Genomic DNA, 27,435 nt, shown 5'->3' with positions numbered 1-27,435 from the left:
TAATTGTTGTTTAGGTCTGGGGATGGTTCTGAAGTTTATGAAGCATAATAGGTAATGCTTCTCCCTAGTATTACAAAATTAAAATGTAACTCTTTTGTAAGTCCAGAATATGTTGGTATTTTAATTGATTAGTTATTTTATATATTTTGCTTGTAGCAATAGCATTCATAAAATAGCAATAGGGAAAGCATACATCAATCCATTATTATTGAATGTCTTGATGCTTGTACTAAATCGATGTTGATGGTGTGAAGAATATATACATGGCTAATTCATGAGGACATCATAGTGGACAAATCTATTTGAATAGTTGAAGTATGCTTTTAAAACAGCCCTCATGGCTTATATGCAGTGTGGAATAAATGCCACTGTATAAAAGAATTGTACCTTAATTTAAAATTTTCTCTCAAATAAGCATTGTAATTAAGTATTACTCAGAAATTTGATACAAAATTAAATTTTAAGTTTTGATAGTAATTTAAACATTGGTGCAAATAATTTTGAAGAAGGGGCATAGAGGAAAATTTTTTGCAAGCTATTCTCATCCAGGAAGCAAAAGTCTGAGTCTTTTGGTAACCAAATCCAAGCATACATACATACATAAATCCTGTATGACATTGATTTTTAAGATTAATCTGTTGAAATACAAGTTTACCCACACTAATGTGGGTTCAATTTTTTTATATGAAAATTAGGACTTACATAAAGATTTATTAATTTGTGAAGATTAATTAATTTGTGAAGATATTTTATGAAAGAATTCCATAGTACTTATAAGTAATAATATAAGTATAAATAGTACTTATAAATAATAATATAATATAATCTTGTATGATGTAAAATATAATAATATAATATCTAATATACATATAAGCTGTGTTTACATATAACTTTATTAGAACATCTATTTATCCAATATTTTGCCTATGACCATCTTTTCAGCATAACTTAAACCACTATAGTCAATGGTAATTTTAATTTAAGCTACTGTAAGATGACTGTTAAATATGTATCATAAAGTTTGGGGCATTTACGAAGCATATTTGAAGGTGAGATTTACCTTACTTATTCTGTCTGGAATGTCCTTTCATTAGGATGAGTAGAAAAGATCGGTATGGAGTAACTGAAGGTATACCAGTCACATGATTTACTAGTAATTATTCATTCAGGAGTATTAATAATATCTTGCCAGAATTTTAAAAGACCCCTGGAGATTTGGAAGGGAAAAATTATAAGGAGGACACATAAACTATCATTTAAAATCCGTAGAGATAGTCTTTATTTGCCATATTTTCAATTCAAAAGCAAGAAACTTTTCTATTCCACTTCGACAGTGCTGAAGGCTTGAAAGTCTTTTGGCTTATTGTGCATATCCTGGTGTGCTGGCCAAGATAAGAAAAATCCAAGGTCTGGAATCCAGGAAAGTTCATTATGGAAGTCAGATGGTTACTGATTCATGAACCAAATGCTGTGCGTTTATCTGGGTTCCAGGATGAGTAGCCTGTTTTAAAAGGAGCAATCAAGAGCTTCTGCCATGAGCACGGAGGGCCGTCAAGCTCATAAAGTGAGGCCAACGGTATTTCTGGAACTTTGTGTAATCAAGACTTGATAACAAAGGTTAATTTTCACGAAATGAAATGGGTTGGATTCTCTGACATTAGAACTGAATTCAGAGAAATAATTGTGGGTATCTCGGCAGCTTTTAGGTGTGAGCTCAATTATGTCAGGGAAATCTGGTTTTGTTCCTGACCATGCCCCTCCTTGCTTTTCTCCTCCCTCTTTCAGTACTGAAGCTAATGACACACTTGATGTGTCATAGGTGAATGACAGTCTGTAAATGCCAAGGAGGTCAGAGAGTTAGATGGAAAGCAGCCCTCTTCAGGAGGTAACCTGGTAGGCTCAAGATTGCTATAGCAGAGCACAAAACAACCGTCAGCGGGGGAGATTAAAGAAGTTTCTGTAAGAGGGAAGCAGCTATCTCTTCTTCCCACTTTTCTTCCTCCCACCCTAGTTTTCCAGGATGTAGTCATTGGAGAGCTTACTAGAAATGCAGATGGTTTTAAAATTAGTGCCAAAGATCACCTATTTATGTTTTTAAAGCTCTCTTATGCATTGTGTTTTAGTTTTGACTGTGGCAACAGAAGAAGGTGTGAGAACAGCCTCAGGTCTTTCATTCCTGTGGCTGCCATATGAGTTGTAGGTGGAGGTGTCTTTCCTCAGGACCCCGTGGCCACATGTGGTTCTGCCACCTATCTGCTTTGGTATCTGAGCTGGCAGAGATTGACTGATGTTCTGGGATCCTCCATGGAATTATTGACCGACTTTGTTGGCTGGGTTCCCTGGGGCTACCAGGACCGGCAGGAAGCTCTGAAAATGAAGAGGGAAGTCGGTGGATATAAAATTCATAACTGAAGATTGTCTGAAGGAGATATCCCTGCTTGAAAGGGGATCGTTTTAAGTGTAAATTTTTGATTCTGTGTGTCTAATTCATCTTGTCTTTGTCGTCTTGTTGCCATTATCATCACATCATTATCAGGGAGCAGCTCCCAATGGCGCTTTCTTATCTGCTATGGCTGGTCCCCTGGGAATCCTTTGTCATCTGGGTGTCCCTTCTCAGCACTCACTGAAGCTCCTCCCAACCTTGGGTACCCTCCCTTCATGCAGACTAATTTCCTGATCTTTCCTTCCCTGACTACCACCCACATCTGCAATCTACCATACAGCTCAGTAAGTAGTTGCTCTCCAGTTAAGCGGTGTATGTTAGCTTTGTCCCCCAGTCTAGAACACAAGTTCCTTGACAGCCAGGGACAAAGAATAGAGGCGGTGAGGAGACTCACTTTTCCCCTTCTGTATTATTTGAGAATCTTTACATTGTGCATGTGTAACCTATTAAAATAATTTTTTTTTTTTTTCAGTACGCGGGCCTGTCACTGTTGTGGCCTCTCCCGTTGCAGAGCACAGGCTCCGGACGTGCAGGCTCAGTGGCCACGGCTCACGGGCCCAGCCGCTCCGCGGCATGTGGGATCCTCCCGGACCGGGGCACGAACCCACGTCCCCTGCATCGGCAGGCGGACTCTCAACCACTGCCCCACCAGGGAAGCCCTAAAATAATTTTAAAAGATGCATTTCCCTTCCGGGTTTCATATCTTATAAAACACGAGAAGCAAAACTAACAAAAAAATTCATATAGATTCAGCATGGTACCAAATAAATTCCTTCCAGATTTGATAAGTGCCTTTTGCTCTGAAGGGAAGATAAAAATAAATAATAGTGGTAATAGTTAAAAAACAAAACGTGTCTGGCTGAATGCTAATAATAGTGACTTTAGTTCATGTGGGGAGCTTCCAGATCAATATAAAAAAGATGTACTGCACATACAAACCCGTGTTATTTACTTAGCAGCTCTCAAATGGGAATAAGCAGACATCAGCTATCAAGTTTCTAGCCTGGAAAAATCCACAAAGGCCACTGAACGCAAGAAACCATGGGACATTGTGCAGACAGTTCATAAAAATAACTTGCCCAAACATTTTTGGAAACTGATGCAAGCTGTACTGTGGCTCTGTCTGCTTCCTTTGCTTTATCCAGTAACAACTGAAAAGAGGCCAGGACTATGAGAACTTGGATGCTACAGGAGATACTCAGTATTCACCACAGGGAAAGTACCAATCCTGTGTTACGTGAATACACACAACAAACTATAAGTCACTCTAATAACCAAAAAGAATGCATCAATCTATTCAGAAATATTTATTGAGCACCTAGTACATGCTGAGCACTCTAGGGAATTCAAACATATATCAGTTATTCCCTAGTTTTAAGAAGTTTGAAGTCTAGTAGTGAAATAATGCTTGTTCAGAACATATGTATTAGCATCATCTGAGAGGTTCAAGGTAATCATTCTGAGGATGGAGAGATCACTTTCAGTTGAGTGATCAGAGAAGGCTCTATTAGAGAGGTGGGCACTTGGAATGGATGTATGATTTTAAAAAAACTTTTTTATTAAAGTATAACCCACACAAAAGTGTATGTATCATAAAGACTACAGGCTAACTGAATTTTCACAAACTGAATACCTTAGCTATGTAACCAGCCCACTAGTTATATAATCAGATAGAATAGTGCAATACTCTAGAAGCTCCCTTTGTGCTCTCTTCCATCATTCTTGGGGGGGAGTAGGGTTTTGTTAGATGAATGTAGACAGAGAGAAAATTACTGGAGGAGGGATCAACATGCATAAAGGTATGGAAATTAAAAGGCAAGACCCATGTTTGAGGAATGGGCTGAAGAGTTATTTGCTTGGAGTGTCAGCTGGAGGACAGGGTTGGGTTCATGTTGTTGAGCCTTAAATGCCAAGTAAAGGAGTTACATTTTATTCATTAGCTGCTGAATGTTTTTGAGCACGGGAGGAATATTTTGTAAGATTTTTTGATGATGGTTAGTAGTTTATTGGTGACAGGAGAGGTGAGACTAGAGATCGGGTGACCGGTTGGAAAGCTTCTATAATATCCAGGTATGAGATAATTTTGGATCTGCAGTGGCATCTGAGGACAGAGGAACTAGCCATCCACAGATACTATGAAGAGCCAAAAAAACTGAATGGCAGTGGATCTTGAGGAAGGAGGAGGAGTCAAAGAAAATTTCCTTCCATGGAACTAATCAAGAGAAAATTTATTAATTTTCTCAAATAGTTCATTGTTACTTACTGTTTTGTTAAGGGTTAACAAGGTCTTTAAATACTGTCTCTCCAAAAGAGTTCTGAAAACTTTCTTACACTATTTGAATAAAACCTTGAGTTATTCTAAGGAAACTCCAAAGAAGCAACTGATCTTTCAGACAAAAAGAGTACTTTGCTAGTCGGAAATGTGGATTGTTTGCCTTTTCAAATTGGTAAATGCTAGAATAAACATTTTGCTGGGAAAAAACTGACTCCAAGGAAGACTTTTGAAGATGTCACTGTAACAACAAATTATTGGGTTGCTCACTTGCCTGTTTACCCAACCTTCCCTTAAATAATTCTCAATAATGCAGATTTCTGGGTAGGATGAATTAATTTCACTGTATGCTTTTACCAGTAATGTGTTTCTACAGGAAACAAATTTTTTTTTTGAAGAAAAGACTATTTTTTTCTTTTACAGCTTTTTATATCACTTTGGCCATTTTTAAATTAAAGTTCCCCCCCTCCATTTTCCATCTCTTTCCCTCCAAAGCAGTGGTTTATGGACTCCAGAAATAATTATTGAGCACCTGACATGTGCTTTGATTTTTCTGTAACATCTTCAAAGTCTGTTCTTAACTATTTGTATTTCTGTTTGTATTAGAAGCTGTTTTTTTTCTGTAGTTTCTGATGTGCGTGGTTGTTTGCAGAGATACTGGGATCTGTGTAGTAAAACATCAGCAGATGTAAGGGAAGTTGCTCTTGAAAGCCGGTGTGTGTGCAGGTGACCAGGAGTGCTTTCTGGGATCAGACGGAAGGAAGGGAACTCTACTTGGGAAAGAGCACGTGGGTGGGAAGAGGAAGGGAGTCCGGGAAGATGAGAGCTGGTGTAGGATGGACCCCATGCTCTCTCTAGACCTGAGGCTCCATCACCCGGGTAGGCGGGCGCCGATGGCCTGGAGCCTGCCTCTTGCGTCTCTCCAGACCGCTGGCCGCCCACCTCTGCCACTCCCCTATCAGAAGTTCCAAACTTTTTCTCCCGCAGGGAGAGGAAGGGTGTTATTAAGTTTGAAAGGGAAGTCCCTCCCCCTTCCAGGATTCCTATTGGTCTGGATCGGCCCCATCCCAGCCAGGTCGCAGGCGGATTGGCTGTGGGAGGGGAGCCGCGCCGCAGGCCCTGGGCCGACAGCCACCAGGGGCCGACAGCCGCCGGGGGCCCCCAGGTGGCAGGCAGGTGGGGCCGGGATAGCCAGCGCTGCCGCCTCCTCTGCGCGCTTGCAGCCCTCAGACTCTACGGTTCGCGCGCGGATCAGACGCGCCGCGCTCAGCGGGAGAGGGACTGCCAGGACTTGGCCATGAAGAGCCTCAAGTCCCGCCTGAGGAGGCAGGACGCGTCCAGCCCCGCGTCGTCCGGCGCCGCCGCCGCCGCCAGCGCGGTGAGTCCCCCGGCCCGTGGGCGCCCCGGACTCCCGGCGCTGCCCTCCCGCGAGCCGCGGAGTCCTCCTCTGCTCGGCTTTGCCTCAGAGCGTCCCGCTGGGTCGGCCCCGGCAACTCCTCCTCCCTCTTCTGGCCAGGGCTCCGCGTCGGCCCGGAGACCCTGGGGACCCTGCCCATCGCCGCCCCCGGGCCTCGACGGATCCCTTTCCTGCTCCTCATCCCGGGGTGTCCCAGTTCCTGGCCTTCGGGATTGGATCGCGCCCTCCTCCTCAATTCGGTTTTCGGGGTTGTCCCCCACCCCGGCCCTTCCCCGGCAACCCTAGTCCCTCCCTTCTCCCAGGCTGGCCCCCGCATCCCACGCGCGCTCTGACCCGGCGCGATTCCGCGGGGCCCAGGCGGGCACCCCTCTGTCCCCGGAGCTGCGGGCCGGGCGGGGGCTTGGAGCCCCGTAGTCCAGGTGGGCACGGCAGTGGACCTGGCGCCGCCCCGCCCGTACTCCGGACCTTCCGTGGGTGAGCGCTGCCGGGCTGGGCGGACGTCTTGTTCTGGACGCTGTCGCGAGGTCCCTGGGAAAGTTTGATTTCTGAGAGAGGCAGATGGAATCGGGCGTAGTTGTAAAGACAACGCCCCCAATAGGTGGTGACCCTGGAAGTGAAGGTGGTTGTCCTGTGGACCGTGTAAGTCTCACCTGTGGGACAGACCCGTGTAGACCTCCATTCGGCACAGATCTGCAGCCCGGCCTCAGTGTGCACGCTAATAAGTTCTCAGGGCCTCTCTTAAGTTGGCAGGAGAACAGAAATCTTGAGAAACAGCCTGACTGCAGATGTGGGATTTAGATAATTTGGCAAGTTAGAAGAGTTGGCCATATCACCAACATTCTATATTATTAGAATAAACGTTATTTTAAAAGTCTTGGAAGAGTCAGAAACGTAAACGAGATGTAATGCTCAAAATGCCTGGTTGCCCATTTGGAGTAATTAAAACGGACCTTAATAAGTTTACGTAGGTTTTACCCAATGATTATATGCTTTTTATAATACTAATTAATCTGCTTTGGCTTTTGAGTGAATTCAGAATTGTGCCTTTCTCCTCACCTGACTACTTCTAGGATGATTTTACTTGGACTTAAAGGAAATTTTGGCGAAACTTGGCTCTTTAATTCCCAACTGAAAAAAACAAACAAAAAAAAGGGATAGCTTCAGATCGCATGATATTTGATGATTTGATATTGTTTAGTAAAGCATGAAATTGTTTAATTAGCCCATAGAAGGAATGATTACTTTCACATTATTTTTTAAAATAATTGGCAGAAACGTCATTTAGTGATATCAGAGGTCGCTATAGGTAGTTGAGTTAAAGATTCAACTTCTTTGTAGTGCAGGTTGTTTTCAGCTTTAAAGATATACTTTTCTAGGATTATTCACAGTATTATACCCGTTTGGTTTGCACAAGGATTCACACCCCATTTCTAGGTTTGTACACCTTCATTTTAGCCTGTTTTCTCTTCTAGAAATGCAGAGTAGTTGTTATTGGTATTATCAGCATATGCCAGTTTGCACTTTATACATTTGGCACATGAAGTGCATCTCTGAGCTTAAATCTTCAGCATTTGTTACACTGAGCATTCTTAAAATAATGGCATAAAAATAAAAATAAATATATGGTATAAAAAAATAGAATCCACCTGCTTAGAAAAAGTGAACATCTCTCAGTATTAGTTAAATATTCAAATAAATTTTGTAAAATATTCAAATGAAAATAAATGAGTGTGATGACTAATAAAACCAAACCAAGCATTGATAGAGTACAACACGTGTACAAGGGAAATAGATTCCTTCTGCTTTTCAGTCTATAAACCATAATCTCTAATGTCCTGTTTGGTCACATGTGTATGTATCGTTATGACTGAGCATCTTTTTTTTTTTTTTTTTGCGGTACGCGGGCCTCTCACTGTTGCGGCCTCTCCCGTTGCGGAGCACAGGCTCCGGACGCGCAGGCTCAGCGGCCATGGCTCACGGGCCCAGCCGCTCCGCGGCATGTGGGATCTTCCCCGACCGGGGCACGAACCCGGGTCCCCTGCATCGGCAGGTGGACTCTCAACCACTGCGCCACCAGGGAAGCCCTCAGCATCTTTTAAAAAATCTTTTTGCCTTCAAAAATATTTAAATTTTATTTATTTGCGTTTGAATAGATAACATAGCACATGGTTTAATATTTAAAAGAAACAAAATTATTTACAGCAAAAAGCCCCTCTCCCACCTGTGTCCTTCAGTTTTTCTGCCTGCCCCCCACCGTTCCTCAGAGGCCAATGGTGTTATCAATTGCTTGCATATCCCTCCAGAGAGAGTTTAGCATATACAAGCAAATATTAATACAAGTATTCACCCTTTATAGAAATGGTAACACATTGTACCCGCTGTTCCATATATTTTTTTAAACTCCAGTATTTAGGCCCTTTCAGAGCATCCCCATTCGAATCTTTTGCTATAATAAAAAAATGCTATGATGCATAAACCTGTATATATTTCAAGTGTGTGTGTGTGTGTGTATATACTTGTAGGATCAGTTCCTAAAAGTGGGATTGGTGGGTTAAAGGATATGTACATATATAATTTTAAAGAATGTTAAATTTCCTCTGTGCATCATATACCCAATGTGTGAGCAATTATCACTTCCCATGCTTTACTTTAAAGTTCGCTCAGATTTTTAGGTTTTGCCAGCCTGATAGGTAAATACGGTATCTCAGGATAGTTTGAATTTGTATTTCTTTTATTATGGGTGAAGTTGAGTATCTTTTTATGTTTTTTTTTTTTTTTTTTTTTTTTGCGGTACATGGGCCTCTCACTGTTATGGCCTCTCCCGTTGCAGAGCATAGGCTCCCGACGCGCAGGCTCAGCGGCCATGGCTCACGGTCCCAGCCGCTCCGCGGCATGTGGGATCCTCCCAGACCGGGGCACGAACCCGTGTCCCCTGCATCGGCAGGCGGACTCTCAACCACTGCGCCACCAGGGAAGCCCTCTTTTTATGTTTTTAAAAGCTCCTTCCGTGTTCTTTTCTGTGAACAGTTTACCCTTTCTATTTTTCTATTTGGTTGTTGATTTCTTTCCTATTCATTTGTATGTACTTTTTATCAGGGAAATTAACCTTTTATTTTATTTTAAAAAATTAATTAATTTATTTTTGGCTGCATTGGGTCTTTGTTGCTGCACGCAGGCTTTCTCTAGTTGCGGTGAGCGGGGGCTACTCTTTGTTGCAGTGCGTGGGCTTCTCTTGTTGCAGAGTACAGGCTCTAGGCGCGCGGGCTTCAGTAGTTGTGGCGCATGGTCTCCAGAGTGCAGGCTCAGTAGTTGTGGCACAGGCTTAGTTGCTCTGCGGCATGTGGGATCTTCCTGGACCAGGGCTCGAACTCGTGTGCCCTGCATTGACAGGCAGATTCTTAACTACTGCACCACGAGGGAAGCCCTAGCCTTTTTAATATGAATGTTTTTTCTTAATTGGTTGTTTGTTGTATGACTTTGTTTATTGTGGCTTTTGCTATGCAGAGTGTAGTTATTTTTGTACAATTAAATTTATCAACCTTTTATTTTGTGACTTTTTAACTTTATGTTATATCTTGGCTTTCCACTCTGCAATATTAAGCAAAAAAAAAAAAAAAGAAAAGAAAAATCTCCCTGGTTTCGTCTAGTTTTTCGTTGTTTCATTTTTTTTTTTTTTTACATTTAACTGTCTAATCCATATAGAATTTATTCTGGTATAAGGTAAGAGGTATACATCTTGCTTTTTTCTCTTCCACTTTCCCCTCGTGGCTGCCTGTTTTGAATCTTAAAGCATTCATTTAATCATCAGGGAAATGATAACGATTTGTACAACTTTGAGAAAAAATTTTAAAATGTGTATTTCATAAATAGTTTTCTTCATGTATTTATTTAAGCTTATCTGGAGACACATTAGAAATAGACTGAGGTATGTAAATATTTTATGATATTATCATATGTGAAATATAGCATATTAACTAACATGCTAAATTATAATTATATGTTATATAAGGCATTTTAAATATTCTGAGTAGTACTGTGGTTATAAATATGTCAATGAGTTTAGAGTTCACTAAATGGGAGTGTGTTTATACACATATAAATAAATATAGTTCACAATTATAAGTTGTGCATAGAATACATTTGAGAGTCTTTACTAGCTAAATCTGGAGATAGCTGCAGCTTTTGATCATAAAATAAGACAATTTTTGTTGTTAGATTTATTTTTAATTTCTAAATTGGAGCTTCAGGTTTCTGAAAGGGATAATTAAATGACTGTAGGGACTTCCTTGGTGGCACAGTGGTTGAGAATCCTCCTGCCAATACAGGGGTCACCGGTTTGATCTCTGGTCTGGGAAAATCCCACATGCCGCAGAGCAACTAAGCCTGAGCGCCACAACTACTGAGCCTGTGCTCTAGAGCCTGCAAGCTGCAACTACTGAGCCTGCATACTGCACATACTGAAGCCTAGAGCCCGTGCTCTGTAACAAGAAAAGCCACTGCAATGAGAAGCTTGCACACCACAATGAAGAGTAGCCCCTACTCGCTACAACTAGAGAACACCCACATGCAGCAACGGCGACCCAAACGCAGCCAAAAAAAAAGTAAGAGTGGTAATTAAAAAAAAAAATGACTGTAAATGCTATTTCAGATCTAGTCAATTATATATACAGTCAGTTATGTGTACAGTTATATGTACAGTGAGAATAGGCTTGTTTCATTTTCACCTAGTTCAGATTAGGAAATTTGAGTAGTAATTAAACTGCAAAGCAGTATTGCAGGGAGACATTTTGGAAGGGGGTTCCACTTTAAATTGTACCTATACTGGTAATCTCTGACCTGGGAGCTTCTGCAGTGATTATTTTTGCTGCCCTTTCTTTAGGCTTCTGTTAAAATGGGGCAATAAATTTTATAAATCAGCAACCAAATAAGTTCTAAAGCATCTTCGTAATGTCTCAGTACCCTGAAAAAAAAATTTCGGTATTTCTAAAAGAATTTAGAGTTACAAATATAGCAACTGAAAAATCTTTAAAATCTTCTTTTGGTTCCCACAAAGAGTAGAAGTTTGAGATATTTAGAAAGCATAAAGGATTAAATATGACTTTGTTTTAGTTGTGATTTTGAGAATGAAGCATTTGTTTTCCACTCAGGGATATGGGCGTGTTTGAAAGGGTGTTATTGTTATTCTTATATTGATGATTTTGTGGTAATGTGAAAGTTAAGATCACAAATAGTTATGTTTAGTTTAAGCTCATGAAACTTAGTTGAGCAGTGTTTACTCATTTTCATTAAAGATGCCAACCTTTAATTAAAATGTTTACCTTAATTAAAGCTTTATTCAGACAGTTTCCTAGGGTTACCCCTGCGTTGTATTTCTTGTGGTTCTTGAAGGAAGATCACAATAAAGAAGCCCTCTTTTTATACTTCTGGATTTCAGCCCAGCAACAGTTTTGCCCAGGTCATCATGCTGACTTTAATTGCTGAACTTTATTATAATACCAGAGCAGAAGGGTTGAGTTGCTTTCGTATGTCTTTTAGTACATAATGAGTCCAAGAATTTAAATGATGAGTAGTTAAGCATTTTAATTACTTCTTTTAATAAGAATGGAGTAATTGTGCATTTATTTATTGTGCATCATACACATTTTTCAAATTTAAAATCATTAGTTTCATAATAAGGCAGTTGCCTTGTTTAGTTTGGGAAGCATTTATGGCACACATGAGCTAGGCTCAAGACTGAATTAATAATTGGTCATCTTTGAAGAAATGCATAATTCCAAGTTGGGAGCAGAAAATGTGCAAGATGAGCATGGCATCCTTTGTCACATTAGAAGACAAAGACATTATCAAAGATCAGGACTTGAGAGGGAGCCAACTTGAAGAGGCGACCAGTGATGGGGACTGTTTGATCATCAATAAGGATAATACGGCAGTGGTCTGAATTCTTTAATAAATCTTTGAGTTCATAGTAAAGAACTGACGTGTTCTTTTTTTTTTTTCGGTACGCGGGCCTCTCACTGTTGTGGCCTCTCCCGCTGCGGAGCACAGGCTCCGGACGCGCAGGCTCAGCAGCCATGGCTCACGGGCCCAGCTGCTCCACGGCATGTGGGATCTTCCCGGACCGGGGCCTGAACCCGGTCCTGCATCGGCAGGCGGACTCTCAAACACTGCGCCACCAGGGAAGCCTAATGTGTTTTTTTAAGATCCAGAAAATAAAGAGAAAGAATGAAACTTGGGCTTTTTCTCAGGGTAACCAAATACTCAATAAGGGGAAGTTTCTTTTTTATAAAAGGTATTTACCCCAGCTAATAGATGAAGAAGGGACGATAGAATTAGTATATCACAATTTTACAGCTCCCCATGAATTAATGGCTATAGAATCCAGGCAGTCATTTATGAGTAGCTACTAATGTCTCAAAAAAAAAAAGACAGTTGGACATAATTTATCTCCTGATGGAAATATTCATTTCTACTAAGTAATAGTCTTGCCAAAAAAGCCAAACCTGAATATGATAGGCCTCTAGAGTGAACCACCATTTTACAGAAAATACAGAGGACAGAGAAACATGGGGATGCAATGAGCAAAATTCTAATCGTGGGAAACTCTAGAACAAATGGCCTAGTTTTTTCAAAAATACATTATAAGAAGAAGAAAAAAATGGAGGAGAAATCTAGATATTAAGAGAGATTTAGGAGACATATTAACTAATCACAATGGTAGACTTCATTTGACCCTGATTAAATAATTGTAAAAATAAAAGTTTATAAGACAATTGAGGAAATGTAAACCCCAACTGGATTTGTGTTGATATTATGGAATTATTATTTTAAAGATTTAAGTGTGACAATGGTAGTAATGGGGTTATGTTTATTAAGAGGTTTGTCTTTCAGGGAAACATTTAAAAGTATGCTATTTACAGGTGAAATGATGTGAAGTCTGGAATTTGCTTCAAAATAATCTGTGGGTGGGTGGGAGAAGTAAGTGTGGGGTATAGTTGAAATAGGATTAGTTGTGAGTTAATAATTATTATAGCTGGTTGGGTAATGATACTACTGTATTTACTTTTGTGATATTATTTTGTATATGTTCTAAAGTTTCTATAATAGGAAAGATCAAGTCATGGCCTTCATGAATTTTAAGAGAGCTAGACATAAAATAACAATACTACAGTATGTTAAGAGCCATAATATATCAATAGGTGTGTATAAATTGCTGTGAGAGCACAGATGTGTAGGGTAGGGTCAGGGATAAAGGTAGAAAGGAGAAGCTTGAACCTGGGCCAGACAGACAGTTCGAAGGGCACTGCAGGCAAAAGAGAAGTGAGCATAATGGTGTGGAGCTGTGAAATGATATTGCCTATTGTGGGAGCATCTGGTTTGAAAAAAAACTTTGGTGTTCTGGTAAGGGATGGTGCAGATGAGTTATTGACAAGAATTTCAGTGAAAGTAAGGAGTTATAGCGTGACAGCTTTGGGGGATAGTCAAAGGAAGATTTTTCTTTCCTTTTTGTTTTTTACCTTGAATTAAAACTTTGAATTCCTTGACAAGTTTAAACTGTCATTTAGAGAGATCTCTGACTGGAGTTAGTAAAGTTTCATCTTCAGAAATTATCCTGTTAATAACTTAACAGGTTCATTTTCCCTCTTATCCCCTCCCCCCTAGAATTAGCTAAATTAGACAGCAAAATTTTGTTCTCATTAACCCTGTTTAACTTATGGTTGTAGACTTGGTGAAGAAATCTAGATCCCAGAATATTAGATTTAAACATGACTCACGTATTCTCTGTTTCATCTCTTATCATATGGAAACCTTTACTGTCCTGTTACAGATTATGCAAGCATTTGTCTAATCTCACATAAGGGATATAACAGATTGTTGAAAATTTCCACCTGCATGAGCTTATCTATGCAAGAGAAGTCAAATTGATTTCTGTAGGCAATTTGCCTAAAAATAGATCATTGAAATGTACTTCCTGAAATTATAAGCAGAATGATAGGCTAATACATGCATATTGCCTTTTCCTAAATCATAAAGCAATTAAAAGCTTTATATAGCTTTTGTATAGTTAGAAAGAGTAATAGCTCTTCCAGGTTTAAAAATATAGTACAAAAACACAAGAGTAAACTCACTTGTTTATAGTTATAAAAGCAGTTTTGTCTGTTGGACTTTTTTTTTATTCTCAGGAATCCTGAATATTATTGATGTGGACTAATTTTTTTCCACATAATATAGTCTCCAAAATGAAGTGTAAAACATGAACCCATACAGTTGAGTGACTAAAACTCTGACCAAGGATGGGATTTGATGAACTGTATTTATTTAATTGAATCAGACTGGCAAGTGCCCTTGAGAGAGTAGATTCCTGACTGAACCAATGAGGATAAGTGGCTATCTGTTGTTTTTAAAAATCTTTTTTTTCCCCCATAAAATCATACATGCTCATTGTAGAAAACAAAATATAGTTGAAGATAAAGAACAAAACAAGTCAATTGTAATTCTATTCACCAGATTATAGACCACAGGTTAGGCTATTTTTAAAGATTTCATAGTGCCTCTTTGTTATTTAGTCAGCATTTAATTACCTTAATGCCGCAGTAATGATATGTATGTCTTTTTGAATCATATTTGATTCTAAGAAACTTTGTACTTAAAATTACAAGTAATTTGAAATGACTTGAGCAGATACAAATGTCCCATTAGGAGAACTCAGTAAATGCTAGTGAATTTACTTAAAAAGAAATAACTTATAAGAAGTCCAAGTGCCAATAGCCAATATTTTTTGAGCATGTATGTCCCAGGCATTGTTCTAAGTGCTCTACATGAACTCACATAATCCTCACAGCAACTCTAAGAAGTGGGTACTATTGCCATCATTTTATAGATGGCACTTAAATAATTGACTTGCCCAAGGTTCTATCGCTAATAAGTGGAGAGCAAGGTGGCTTGACTCTGGAACCCGTATCCTTAACCACTGTGAACTGATATAATTTAAAATTTAAAGCTATGGGATTTGTACCTTAAGCCAAAGACCAAATAAATTGTGAGGTGGGGTGTTTGGGCAAAAGGAAGGCCTTTTATGGTAAGTCTCAAAACCAATTTGTGTTCCATCCAGCAGTGTATAAAATTGTTGCATTCCACACACCTTTCCAGTAATGGATGCTATTATTTAAAACATATTTATGAACCAAAAAATTTAATGCTTTAATCTGTGTTTTTAATTTCTAGGGAGTGTGATGATATTTTATGCTTATTGGCACTTTCACTTCTTGTTTTAAGAATTGTCTATTCATGTTATTTGACCCTTTTTTTGTTGATGCCTTGTTCATATTGATCTTTAAGAGCTTTATATCTTTATTTTTGCTATTTTTTGGCCTATTGTAGCTTTGAGAGAAGTGTGTCTTTCACTATAGTTGTGTTTTTCTCCTCTCACCTGTATATTTCAAACAGTTTTTGCTTTATGTACTTAATTTTGTGATAATTGATACATTAAGTTTCCTGGCTACTTTATATTCTTTTAAAGTGTAACTAGTGATTATAAAAATCTGTAATTTGTCCCATTATAACTTTTGTCTTGAATTCTACATTGTTTGATATTAATACTGTCATATTGTATCCCTTTTGCCTTTTGTTGTTGTGTATATTTGTATGTTCACCCAGTATATTATCCCATCATCCTTGGTTTTAGCATTAGATGGAGGATATATGGGTAAAGTAAGTCCTGAGAATCCAATAGAACTAAAAATTGTTGGCTTACTCTCTGGAGAGGGGTGTGTGTGTTTGTGTGTGTGTGTGCACGTGTATACATGTGTGTCTAAAAGGGTATATGCTTTTTGGGGTGGGGGGAAATGATATGTTTTTAATATTGACCTTACTGATATGTTGTCAAGGCTTGACATTACCTCTGTAGTAAAGTTTTCCCTTTCAGATGCACAAATATATTTTTAAAAATCTCATTGACTTTTGGTTAATTTTTTTCTTACCAGATTGTGGCATTATTAAAGGTGGGGGGGAAAGGACATAAAACAATCATACTTTCTCAACTAAAAAAGTGAATGGGGCTTCCCTGGTGGCGCAGTGGTTGAGAGTTCGCCTGCGGTGCAGGGGACACGGGTTCGTGCCCAGGTCCGGGAAGATCCCACATGCCGCGGAGCGGCTGGGCCCGTGAGCCATGGCCGCTGAGCCTGCGCGTCCAGAGCCTGTGCTCCGCAACGGGAGAGGCCACAACAGTGAGAGGCCCGCGTACCGCAAAAAAAAAAAAAAAAAAAAAAGAAAAGTGAATGTGTAATTTTTCTTCTAGCTGGTTTTTGTTATTCCATGGTTTTCTTATCCACAAGATACTTACCCTGTGCAGAGGTTGGGGTACCATGAAAATGAGTCTCCGGTGGGGAAGTCTTTGTGTGTGTGGTTCTAGTGAGGCTGGCATACTCTGATCTTTTCTGCTGTGTACATGAGGAATAGCCCATAAACACTTGCTGATTGACATGTGAGAGGTCTTTTTAATGGGACATCTACTTTATGATTTACCTCTTTTTTTTGACTGTTGGATTCTTTTAAAAAATTAACATTTTGTATTTTAAAAACACTATGAAATGTAAACAACATTCATGGCAATGGATAAATAGATAAATGTGGAAAATGGAGTGTTTTCTCAACCTTAGAAAAGGCACACTGTGGCCCAAAGACTGTCCGTTCATAGCTCTTGAAACTATGCCTGAAGCAGTGTGAAGGGGCAGGTTGGTGTGTTAGTGTTAAAGGGTCAAGGTCTGCAGTCTGGACGACTTGGACTTGAATCTTGCTGCTCCCAGTAACCAGCTTTATGACCTTGGGCAAGTTACTTAAATATATTTGTTTCCTTATTTGGGAAATGGGGTTAATAATTGCAGTTAGCTCAGTAAATGTTAGTTCTTACTATTACTCACAGAAAAAATCTCACCAGAGGTCATTCCATTTTTATCCTTTATAACCAGATAAATAGCAGTCTTTCCTGATCTTTTTCTTTCCAATTAACACATGCTCTCATAGGCTTTTAAAAAATTTATTTATTTTTTTCTTGGCTGTGTTGGGTCTTCATTGCTGCGAGTGGGCTTTTCTCTAAATGTGGCAAGCAGGGGCTACTCATCGTTGTGGTGTGTGGGCTTCGCGGGCTTTAGAGTGCAGGCTCAAGAGTTGTGGCACACGGGCTTAGTTGCTCCGCAGCATGTGGGATCTTCCCGGAGCAGGGCTCGAACCCGTGTCCCCTGCATGGGCAGGCGAATACTTAACCACTGCGCCACCAGGGAAGCCCTCTTATAGGCTTTTATATAACCTAGATCTTCAAAAGATCATCTGCCCTAGCCTTTTGCCCCAAGGGAGGTAAATGGTATCTCTATTTTTTTTATTTATTAAAAAAAAATTTCTTGAGGGCCTAGGCAAGCACTGGGGGATGAGAAGATGAGAAAGATAAAGAGGCTCAAAATACTGTATGGGAGCTCTATAAATGGATAATATAAAGTAATAACTGCTGTGATAGAGGAATGTACAAGGTGCTGATCCAATCTGGGGCAGAGGAGTTGGTGAAGGTCTTTTTGCAGGGGGAGCTGCCGCTGCAGCTTTTATTTTTTTTTTCTTTTTTAAATTGAGGTGAGATTCGTATAACATAAGAGTAATCATTTTAAAGTGAACAATTCAGTGGCATATCATATATTAACAGTATTGTGTAAGCACCATCTCTGTCTGGTTCCAAAACTTTTTTATTACTCCAGAAGAAAACCCTGTATGCCTTAAGCAGTTGCTTCCCAACTCCCCTGCCCCCTGGCAACCACCAGTCTGCAGGATGAGGCTCTTAATCTGAAACTTAAAAGAAGTGGGTAGGAGTGATCCAGGAAAGGAGGAAATTCCTTTCAGAGGGAACTGCTAGAGCAGAGGCATGGAGAGGAGAAATGTCAGAGTTGGGGGAAGGGGCAATTGGATTGTCAGCTTACCTTTTTGCCACCAAAATAATAGGCAAGGGGATTGAAGGGGAGGTAGGCAGGAGGGGAGGTTGGGGTTAAATCTTGGAATGGCTTAAAATATGCCACACTGTAAGTGTTGGACTTTGTCCTGTGTATGCCGAAGTGGCGAATTATATGATCAAAAGTGTTTTATTAGATGGATTACTGTGGTAGCTCTGTTCAGGATGGATTTGAGGTGGGCAGATTGTTTATGAGTGTGCTACCCTAGTATAGGCAAGGATTAGTGAGGGCCTGAATCATAACAATGCTTGAAGGGATGGAGAAGAAAGAGGCATACATTAGAGAAACATGGGTCACCTGAGACCCAGAGAAGTCGTGACTTGCCAGCCACACAGTCAACAGACAAAGTGGTCAGAGCCCTTGCCTGCTAGTCTTGAGCAAGTCCCACTAAGTCCCCTGCACCTGATGCAGTGTGGGGAAGGTACAGTCCCAGACTGTTGGTAATAACTCACAAGAAGGGCGAGGAGAACACTGTCTCCATCTTCCTATGGTAGCAACTTAGCCTTGTTTTAAAGTACACTGATTCATAGTCAATTTGGATGAATAGCTCAAAGTTCGATGATGTTGTTTGAAAAATACTTTTGAAAGCTTAACTTGCTATGCTAATGATCATTATAAGCACAGGTGAATAAGAACCCTCGATTTAGAGTGTTTTGCCACCTGAGGAAGACGTTATGTGTGCATTTGATAGAGTTGAAGCTATAGTTAGTGTTTTATATTTACAACTGTATGAGCTTCTCATTCTGTGGTATCATTCATAGCTATCAATATACTCTTTCCACTGGTTAATACAAATAGGCAGAATCTCACTTATTTTGCTGGGAACAAGTCTTTGGAATTCTGCTGAGGGACATTCTATTTACTTGTATATTTGCCATTGTATAAATTACAGTTACTGTGAGACTAAAAATTTCACTTCCACTCATATTTCTCAGACTTTTTTTTGGTCTTAAACTTTTATTGTCTGCCCTCATTTTCTTCTTTCGCTCCCAGGAATTGCTATCCAGTCCCCTTGAAGATCACCCCACCTTGGACCCAGTGTCAGCCTATTGGCAGGCCATTAGTAGTGTTTAGCCCATTAGTAGCTGAGATTTAGAAAGAGTTCTCTTCTTTGTCCAGAGGTGGGCAGTTCCTGAAGGCTAACAAACATTTATGGTCTATTACATTCTACTTTCATTCAACAGATATTGATTTAGCACCTTCTGTATGCCAGATTTGGTTCAGTTTGGTTTGGTTCCTTCCTTCCTTTCCCTCCCCTTTCCTTTTTATTTTTTTTTAGCTCGATTTATGCAGTGGGCATGGGGACTATCTCATACCAAATTCAGTTGTGGCCGAATCACTCTGAAATGCCTTGCCAGCCTGATCCCAGGGTTGTATCCTTAGTCTTAGTTTTCCATAATGAACCTTGGGTAGAATAGCCAGTCTATGAGCTAGGTTTTTCATTTGGCCCATTTACATCCTCTACTCTTTTTTATCTTTTTAATTAATTAATTAATTTTTATTTTTGGCTGCGTTGGGTCTTTGTTGCTGCGCGTGGGTTTTCTCTAGTTGTGGTGAGTGGGGGCTATTCTTTGTGGTGGTACCCAGGCTTCTCATGGCAGTGGCTTCTCTTGTTGAGGAGTACAGGCTCTAGGCATGTGGGCTTCAGTAGTTGTGGCACGTGGGCTCAGTAGTTGTGGTGCACAGGCTTAGTTGCTCCGCAACATGTGGGATCTTCCCAGACTAGGGCTCAAACCCGAGTCCGCTGCCTTGGCACGCAGATTCTTAACCACTGCGCCACCAGGGAAGTCCCGTCCTCTACTCTTTATAGCAAGAATCAACCTAGAGTTTTGTACTATAGAAATTGTCCCTGGTTTCAGAGTTCTTCGCTTCTGTTTCACACAGGCATTATGATTTGGTGCTAACCTTTGTTTCCACATTCATGCTTCGCCTTTTGGTGTAACTAGAAAATTGGCTCCAAAAGGTGACGATTTTGCAAAAAATGTCTTTTTTTTTTTTAAAGTAGGGGAAAGTTCAGCTCCTTTTTCAATTTGACTAATTTTTAAATTCATGTAATTTTATTTTCTTTACTAACATAACCTTACCCTTTATTTCTTTAACATGTTTAAATATTAGATTTTTTAGCATTTAGGATTAAAATGCTTTTAATTAGATTTTTTAGCATTTTAGGATTAAAAGGACGTTAAACTTTTCTAGCCCAGTGGCTAGATGACCTTTAAGCTTTTTGACTATATAATCCATAGTTAGAAATACATTTTCTATTGTGACAGAGATATGGTGGGTTTCCCACCTTAATCTCCAGGACTTTGAATTTGATGAGATACTGTGCCCATGGTTATGTTATATTACATGGTAAATGAGATTTTGCAGATGTAATTTAAGGTTACTAACCACTGGAATTCAAGTTAGACAAAAGGGAAATTATCCAGGTGGACCTATTCTAATCACATGAGAATTAAAAAACAAACTTTTCTCTGTGTTGTAGCAGAATTGGAAGGCAGAGAGATTTGAAGGACAGGAGGGACTTGGTATGTTGTTGCTGGCTTGAGGATGGATGGGGCCATGTGAGAAGGAATGAGAGAGGACTTGAGGAGCTGAGGGAGAGGCTCTGGGCTGACAGCCACGAAGGAAACAGGGACCTCAGACCTATAACTGCAGGGAATGGAATTCTACCAATAATCTGAATGAGCCTGGAAGCAAATTCTTCCCAGGTGAGAACCCAAGCCTGGCTGGCACCTTGATTTTGGCCTTGAGAGACCCTAAGCAAAGAACCCGGTCAACCCCACTTGGACTTCTGACCTGTGAACTCATAAATAAGTGTTTTTAAGCCTCTAAGTTTGTAGTAATTTTTACACGGCAGTAGAAAATGCAGGACTGTTTTTCCATAGTCTATACTGCTATATGAAGAAATTCTATGGAAGAAATGAAAATCTTATAAGTGAAAAAAATCAGAATAAAAAATATAGATACAACCTGATAATAGTCATGTAAAAATTCACATGGGAAAAGACCAGCGGGGGATATACAAAGATGATCATAGTTATCGATTCTGAAATTTTTATTTTCCATTTCTTTGTTATAATTGGGAATTATAACATATAAATTGGGAATTTATTACTGAGAACATGCAAGTTCATAGCCCTGAAAGGCTCTTACTGGCAAGTGTTACACGTGAAAAGCTTATGAGTGTTTTCCCTTGGTTTAATTATTAAATATATGTAATTAAGATAATTGGTAGAAAGAACATGTTGGTAATAAACTAAAACCCCTATGTTCCTTAACATTCACCACATCACTAATTTGCTGAGGAAATAGCTTTTGCTGTCTTGTGTAGAGAGGAACGCACAGGCCTGCACAGTTTTGGAAAAGAGTTTCTGTGTAGATGTCAAGACGTGGCCATTGGAAAGGTAGATTAAAATTGCTTATTATGGCTTTTAAAATAAAGATGTGAAAGGCCTTGTTCCAAATATTACTTGTTTTCAAGCCACTTGAAGTAATTTAGCCTTAATAAGGAGCTTTGTTGCAAAGGGTCGTACAAGTTAAACTCTACTAATCAGAGCTTTTTCTATGCACAATTGAGGAGATGGGACAGCAGTTTTCCTAATTGCTTAGATCTAATTGCGTTCCTGCTGTTGAAGTGTTTCGATAGTGTGGGAAAGGGTGAGTCACAAAAGAGGAAGGAACTCTACTTAGACCCTTGACAAACACTGCTGGGTGTGGTGGTGTGTTTGGGTGTACTTCTAAGACAAATGAAGTGTCTCGTTTTATGCAGTGAGGTCATCATGTAGGGTTTTTGTTGATTCTAACTTATAAGATAAACTTCCTGTGTCTGCTCTTCACTAGCATTGAAGAGGACCATAAGCAGGAAAAGAATAGTATTGCATCCTGAAGATGAAACCCTATCCTATAGTTATTTTTTGTATGAAAGTGCTTTATTAAAACTAACATTGTTAACCACAAGTTATACTATTGCTTTTCAGCATTCCTGGGTGATAACATGGATTCAGTTAAATAGCAGTAATTGGGAAAAGATGTTGAAAATGATAACATTTCCATTGAAAGTGTGAATACGCATGCTTAAAAATTATAAACCACTTTTAAACGCAAGGCCAACTTTATAAAGAACAGAGTTTTGGAGCTCCTGGAATGCCTCATTTTCCCAACCTTCATTATTTCAAAACTTAAGTGTTCCAATTGTATACGTGTGGGTGACTCTTTCTGCTGGGTTCCCCGGTTCCTTGTTTGGTACCATCAGACTAGCAGGTTAGGCAGGCCCTGTGGTTCTTTGACAGGTCACAGAGATGATGAGTAAGGTGTAAGTGCCAAGGTTTAGTACAGGACAGACCTTGGGGATGCGGAAATCAGGGTGCTGTTTCTGCTGTTAAGTGCAATTCCTGATGGACTGGAGGCAAGCAGGTGCTTGCCTCATGTTTTGGCTCATTGCCTGCCCCTTAGAGTGAGTCCTTCCTTAAATTTGGTGCCATAAGCACTTCACTCCTCTTACCCTGGTCCCAGCCCTGGTCATTGGTGCATCACTGGGTTAGCAAGTTATCCCATTTTCTTTTCTTTCCTCTGAAGGAGAGACTATTATTTTTTCACCCAGAGAATCCAGAAAGTGTCTTTAAATTGGTTCTTGTATCTGTGACCTCACTTGGCCAGAGCTATCACAGATTTGTACATGAATGTAAGTTAGAGAATATTTAGTTTATGCATCTGAGGCAGTTTGGTTTGTATATAGCATTTTATGAACATAAGTACTGTGAAAACAGTTTAGATCAATAAATAAATATTTCATGACTATGACTGCTAGGTTTTCAATATGCCCAGGGGATGTTCTGATTTGTTGTTTTCTTCCTTCTTTTATTGAGACTTTCTACTCCTGTCGTTTATTACGGAGGTTTTCTTGGAGTGTTTCACATTGGTAATCGGTGCTAGAGTCAAAGGTGGAATTGGGAGGTATACTGCCATTGCCTTGAAATGGGAAGAGAGGAGGATTGGACATGAACTGTAGTTTTGAGACAGAGTTTTATATTTGGAGGTTGGGAGAGAAACACCACCATTTCTTTTATTTCTATTATTTCTATTTTTATTTGTTATAAAAATAGAAATAATAGACCAATCTGGGGTTTATATATGTACCACACCAAATCCTAGAGCCAGTACTGTTAGTTTAGTTGAACTTCTGACAATTAACGTCTTTCATATTGACTTCAAAAATCTGGTAATATTTTTGGTTAAATTAGCAGGAATCTAAGGATTGTCAATGAAGTTTTAAATTTTTAATATGTAAACTGTTAAGAATTTTTGGTATACATCTTACATGTCCGCGAGTAAAGTTTGCATTTTAGAATCATTTGAACGGCCTTTTCAAGTAAAATTAGGTTATATTGGCAAGAATAAGACCAAGTTGTCTTTACCTTAATTCATTCCTCTGTAGCAGTGGTTCGCAACTACAGGTGATTTTTGTTCCCTGAGAGACATTTGGCAATATCTGGAGACCTTTTTGTTATTACAGCTTGGGGGCGTACTACTGGCATCTAGTAGGTAGATGCCAGGGATGCTGCTAAATGTCCTGCAATGCATAGGACACGCCCTCCACAACAAAGACTTACCGGGTGCAAAATTTGAATAGAGCGCAGGTTGAGAAACCATGCTTTATCGGATTTATAACAAAGTATAGTTTTTATCATCCTTTATATTTTCATTCCCCTCACCCCCACATCTTAGATGTACCAGCATTTTGAAATAGTGCTCTTGTCATGATATGTGGTAGATTGATTACAAAGTGGCCGCATTCTCTACCCTTCCCTCTATCCATAGTCTTTGTAATGTGACTTTGCCTATTTCCCTGCTTCTTGAATATAGGTTGTACATGTGCCCTGCTTTGGACAATAGAATATGTTGGAAATGATGTTGAGCCTAGGTCTCATAAGGCCTTTCATGCTTCTGTTCTCTCTTGTGAACAAGCCCACACTTTCCTGGCTAGACTGCTGGTTACCAGTTGCTCCTATTGTCCCAACAGACATCTAGCCAATCACCAGACACGGGAAAGAGGCCATTTTAGACCAGTCAGCCTCCAACCAGCTGGGCCATTTGACTATAGACACATGCATAGCCGAGATGACTCACTCTCACCCGGCACAGCAGAACTGCCCAGTTGACATGTAGACTCGTGAGCAATAATACATGGTAGCTATTTTAAATCTCTGTGTTTGGTTTTGCAGCAATAGAAAACTGATACATTGTGATATAGTAAGCTTTTTGGAGGAAATGGAGTCTGCTTTTTCCTCTAATTACTAATAATTCTAGGCAGAAGTCTTGTTAAAAAGCCTTGAGATGGGGTTGTATTTGCTGCCTTCATAATTCAAAGACAGGGAGGCCATGAAGATTGGAGTGAAGTGAGTGAAGGGGAGAAAGTGGAAGGAAATTTTATCAGTGATCTCTTGGGGGTCCGGATCATATATTAGTAAGGATTTTGGATTGTGTTTGGATCCCAATCTAAAGAGTCCAGTAGGCCAGTTTTTTGTTTGTTTGCCTTTTACAGAACATCCCACGATTTGGGTTTGCTTGACTTCTTCCTAATTATTACTTTCAGGTTAAATATTTATGGCAAGAATACAAACGACTAGAGGGTTTTAAGCAAAGGAGTGACATGATCTGACTTATGTTTTAAAAAGTATTCTGACTGCTGTGTGAAGAGTAGACTGTAGCTTACAAGTAGACAAGGGGGACAAGGGTAGAAGTGGGGAGGCCAATTAGTAGATTAATTTAATAGTCCAGGATGCAGAAACAAAAACAAAAACAAAACAAACCCCCTCCAAAACAGAACCATAATAGTTCTTCTTATTGCCATTAATTAATATAAATTAATTTTACTGTAGACCATTTAAAAACTTTCTTCTGCATTTTCCGTATACTCTCACTTGAGAAATAATGAAATTTTTAAGAATTGGCCTTTTAAAATAATAAACTCATGGATCTATTTAAACTCATCTTTCCCCCAAAACATTAAGGATAACTCCAGGAGAAAGGTGAACAGAGCATAACAAATTACAAAATGTTTGAGGCTGTGTTATATCTATATTACTGGAAAAGTCTAAGCAAATTATTTATTTGTAGGAGTGAACTTCTGAATGTGGCTTGGTTTCTGTTTAAGTACTGTGGCTGATCTTGTTCTTTTTTAAAAAAATTCTTACATTTTAAGTAAAAGGCTGTGGTTGAAGTACAAAAGATATTCTTTTAAAAATAACTAACCATCTTATATTAAAAAATTATATTGTATGCATACATACAAGTAAGTAGATTTAGCAAGTGTTTTTAAATATAGAAAAAATACTGTGCAAATTTAAAACTGAATAAAACTTATTAGAAAGAATGTAACATAAAGTTTAAGATTTTGACCTCAAGAGAACACAGTTATTTTTCTCTTTAATGTATATACTTTATATAAGACTTTGGATGAAATGTTCTGCTCTTCTTAATTTATTCACAATATGGAAGTGGTTCCCAAATAGGGTCCTGCTACATTCAAAAGGGACAGAAAATCTTCCAAGACACTCTCACATTCTGAGCCCTGATAGCCACCTATTCAAATTCATCTGTCAGCTCAGAGCAGTAATGATTTTAAAGCACCACAACTGTTCTAGAACCCAGATCTGCTCATCATTAAACATCCTTGAAACTCAGAAAAATAAGGTAATGGATATGAGCCATCCTCATACTTCTCACAATGCCTGAGAGTATCACTAGGCAGCATTTGAGAGCCAGTGAACTGAAACTCATATTACACACAGTGCCTAGCCCTGCCTTTAGCAAAGTCATGAGCTCTGTCACTGTCAGCCAAGAGGTTATAAGCATAAGCATTTATTAACTCCAATTAGAATAATCACTGCAATACAAATAACTACAGTCCTCTGTTAAGATGATAATAAAGAAATTGAATTTTAACTAAGCTCCATAATTTCTCAAATACAAAGTATTATTTGAAAGCTGTTGAATATGCCACCATTTTATTAAAATCAATACAAAATATCTTAATTCCAATTGTATAGTGAAATACAATTGTTAGAATAGTTTGCTATAATTTGACTATAAAATAATACTTAAAGCATACTAATTAATTTGAAAACTACTTATTCATGCCAAATTCAAATTATTCTTCATATACAGCTACTTAACTGATGTAAAATATGTGAAAAATTCAAAATTGCTTTTAAGAGTTATTAAATATTTCCAAAACATGAAAACTATAATTAAACTAATTAACCAATTTAGAAATCTTCCAGTTAATTTCCAAACCCCAAACCAAGGGTATATCCCATAAAGTTATCTTCCAGTACAATATTAATATTATAATCCCCAACATTAAATTCTAAAATCAATTCAAAGTACTCAAAATAACAAAAATAGCAAAAGTGAAACATTTGTTATTCATTCCTTTTTAAAATTTTCTCTGATTATAGAAAATTGTAAATCTTTAGAAATTATCATTTAGATTGTGACAAATCTCCATATTTACATATATGTGATATGTCAAGATATCCAGGATACATTATGTGAAAAAAGCAAGTTGGAGGACAGCCTATTAGTATAATCCTAGTTTGGTTAGTGGAGCTTTTTTTTTTTAATTGGAAAAGTATACACCGAATTCTTCATTAAACTCTTAAAAATAGTTTCCTGTGTTTAAGGGGTACAGGAATATGGGGTTCTCAAAGATATTCCTGGAGCACACTTTAAGGGATGGGTTTAGATTTAGAGTGGTGTCATTCTGCATGTTGAATAAACACATGCACCAGGTCATTTTGGTGCAGATCGCTTGCCTGCTACATTCTGGCTGAGCTGCCCTGTGGAGTATTTCAGGTGATAGAGGACAAAGGAAGACTACAGCCAGTAAAGGGACCCTACCTTCAAAGAGAGACTCCTCTTCTTTGTTTATTTCAGGACTTCTTTGAAGAAAGTTTCTGAAATTAAAAAGACTTGAAAACCACCATCTGAGATAGCTGTCCATATCAAGTAGAAGTTCTAGGACAGTTTGAAGGTATTCAGTAAATTAAATGTCACTACCTTAATGTATATTTGGAATTTTTAGTTTCTGAGAACATTTTCTCAATTATATTCATTTTAGCCAGTTTAATCTGAGCAGGACAGATGAAAAGTGTATTAGAAATGAAAATATTTCTACCATGATGGAGTATTTCAAACAATTTATAAATAGGTTGCCAAAATAAGTTTATCTGCTCTGTGGACAATAAAGTTCAGAAAAAATATCTATTTAAAATGGAACCAATCAGGTTTATAGTGCTTCATATTATTTCTA

General features: G+C 38.8%; 1 protein-coding gene across 1 annotated transcript in view; it reads left to right on the top strand.

Moving 5' to 3' along the window:
* The first annotated feature begins 5,598 nt into the window (after positions 1-5,598).
* Positions 5,599-27,435, top strand: part of UACA (uveal autoantigen with coiled-coil domains and ankyrin repeats) — an 87,709-nt gene continuing 65,872 nt past the window's right edge. The window contains exon 1 of the mRNA XM_059056416.2: positions 5,599-6,093. Coding sequence (XP_058912399.1) covers positions 6,013-6,093 — 81 coding nt within the window. The 5' untranslated portion in view covers positions 5,599-6,012. The remainder of the gene's footprint in view (positions 6,094-27,435) is intronic.

The sequence above is a fragment of the Kogia breviceps genome, chromosome 3 (genome assembly GCF_026419965.1).
Source record: "Kogia breviceps isolate mKogBre1 chromosome 3, mKogBre1 haplotype 1, whole genome shotgun sequence".
NCBI lineage: Eukaryota > Metazoa > Chordata > Mammalia > Artiodactyla > Physeteridae > Kogia > Kogia breviceps.
This window is presented reverse-complemented; position numbering and strand designations above follow the sequence as displayed.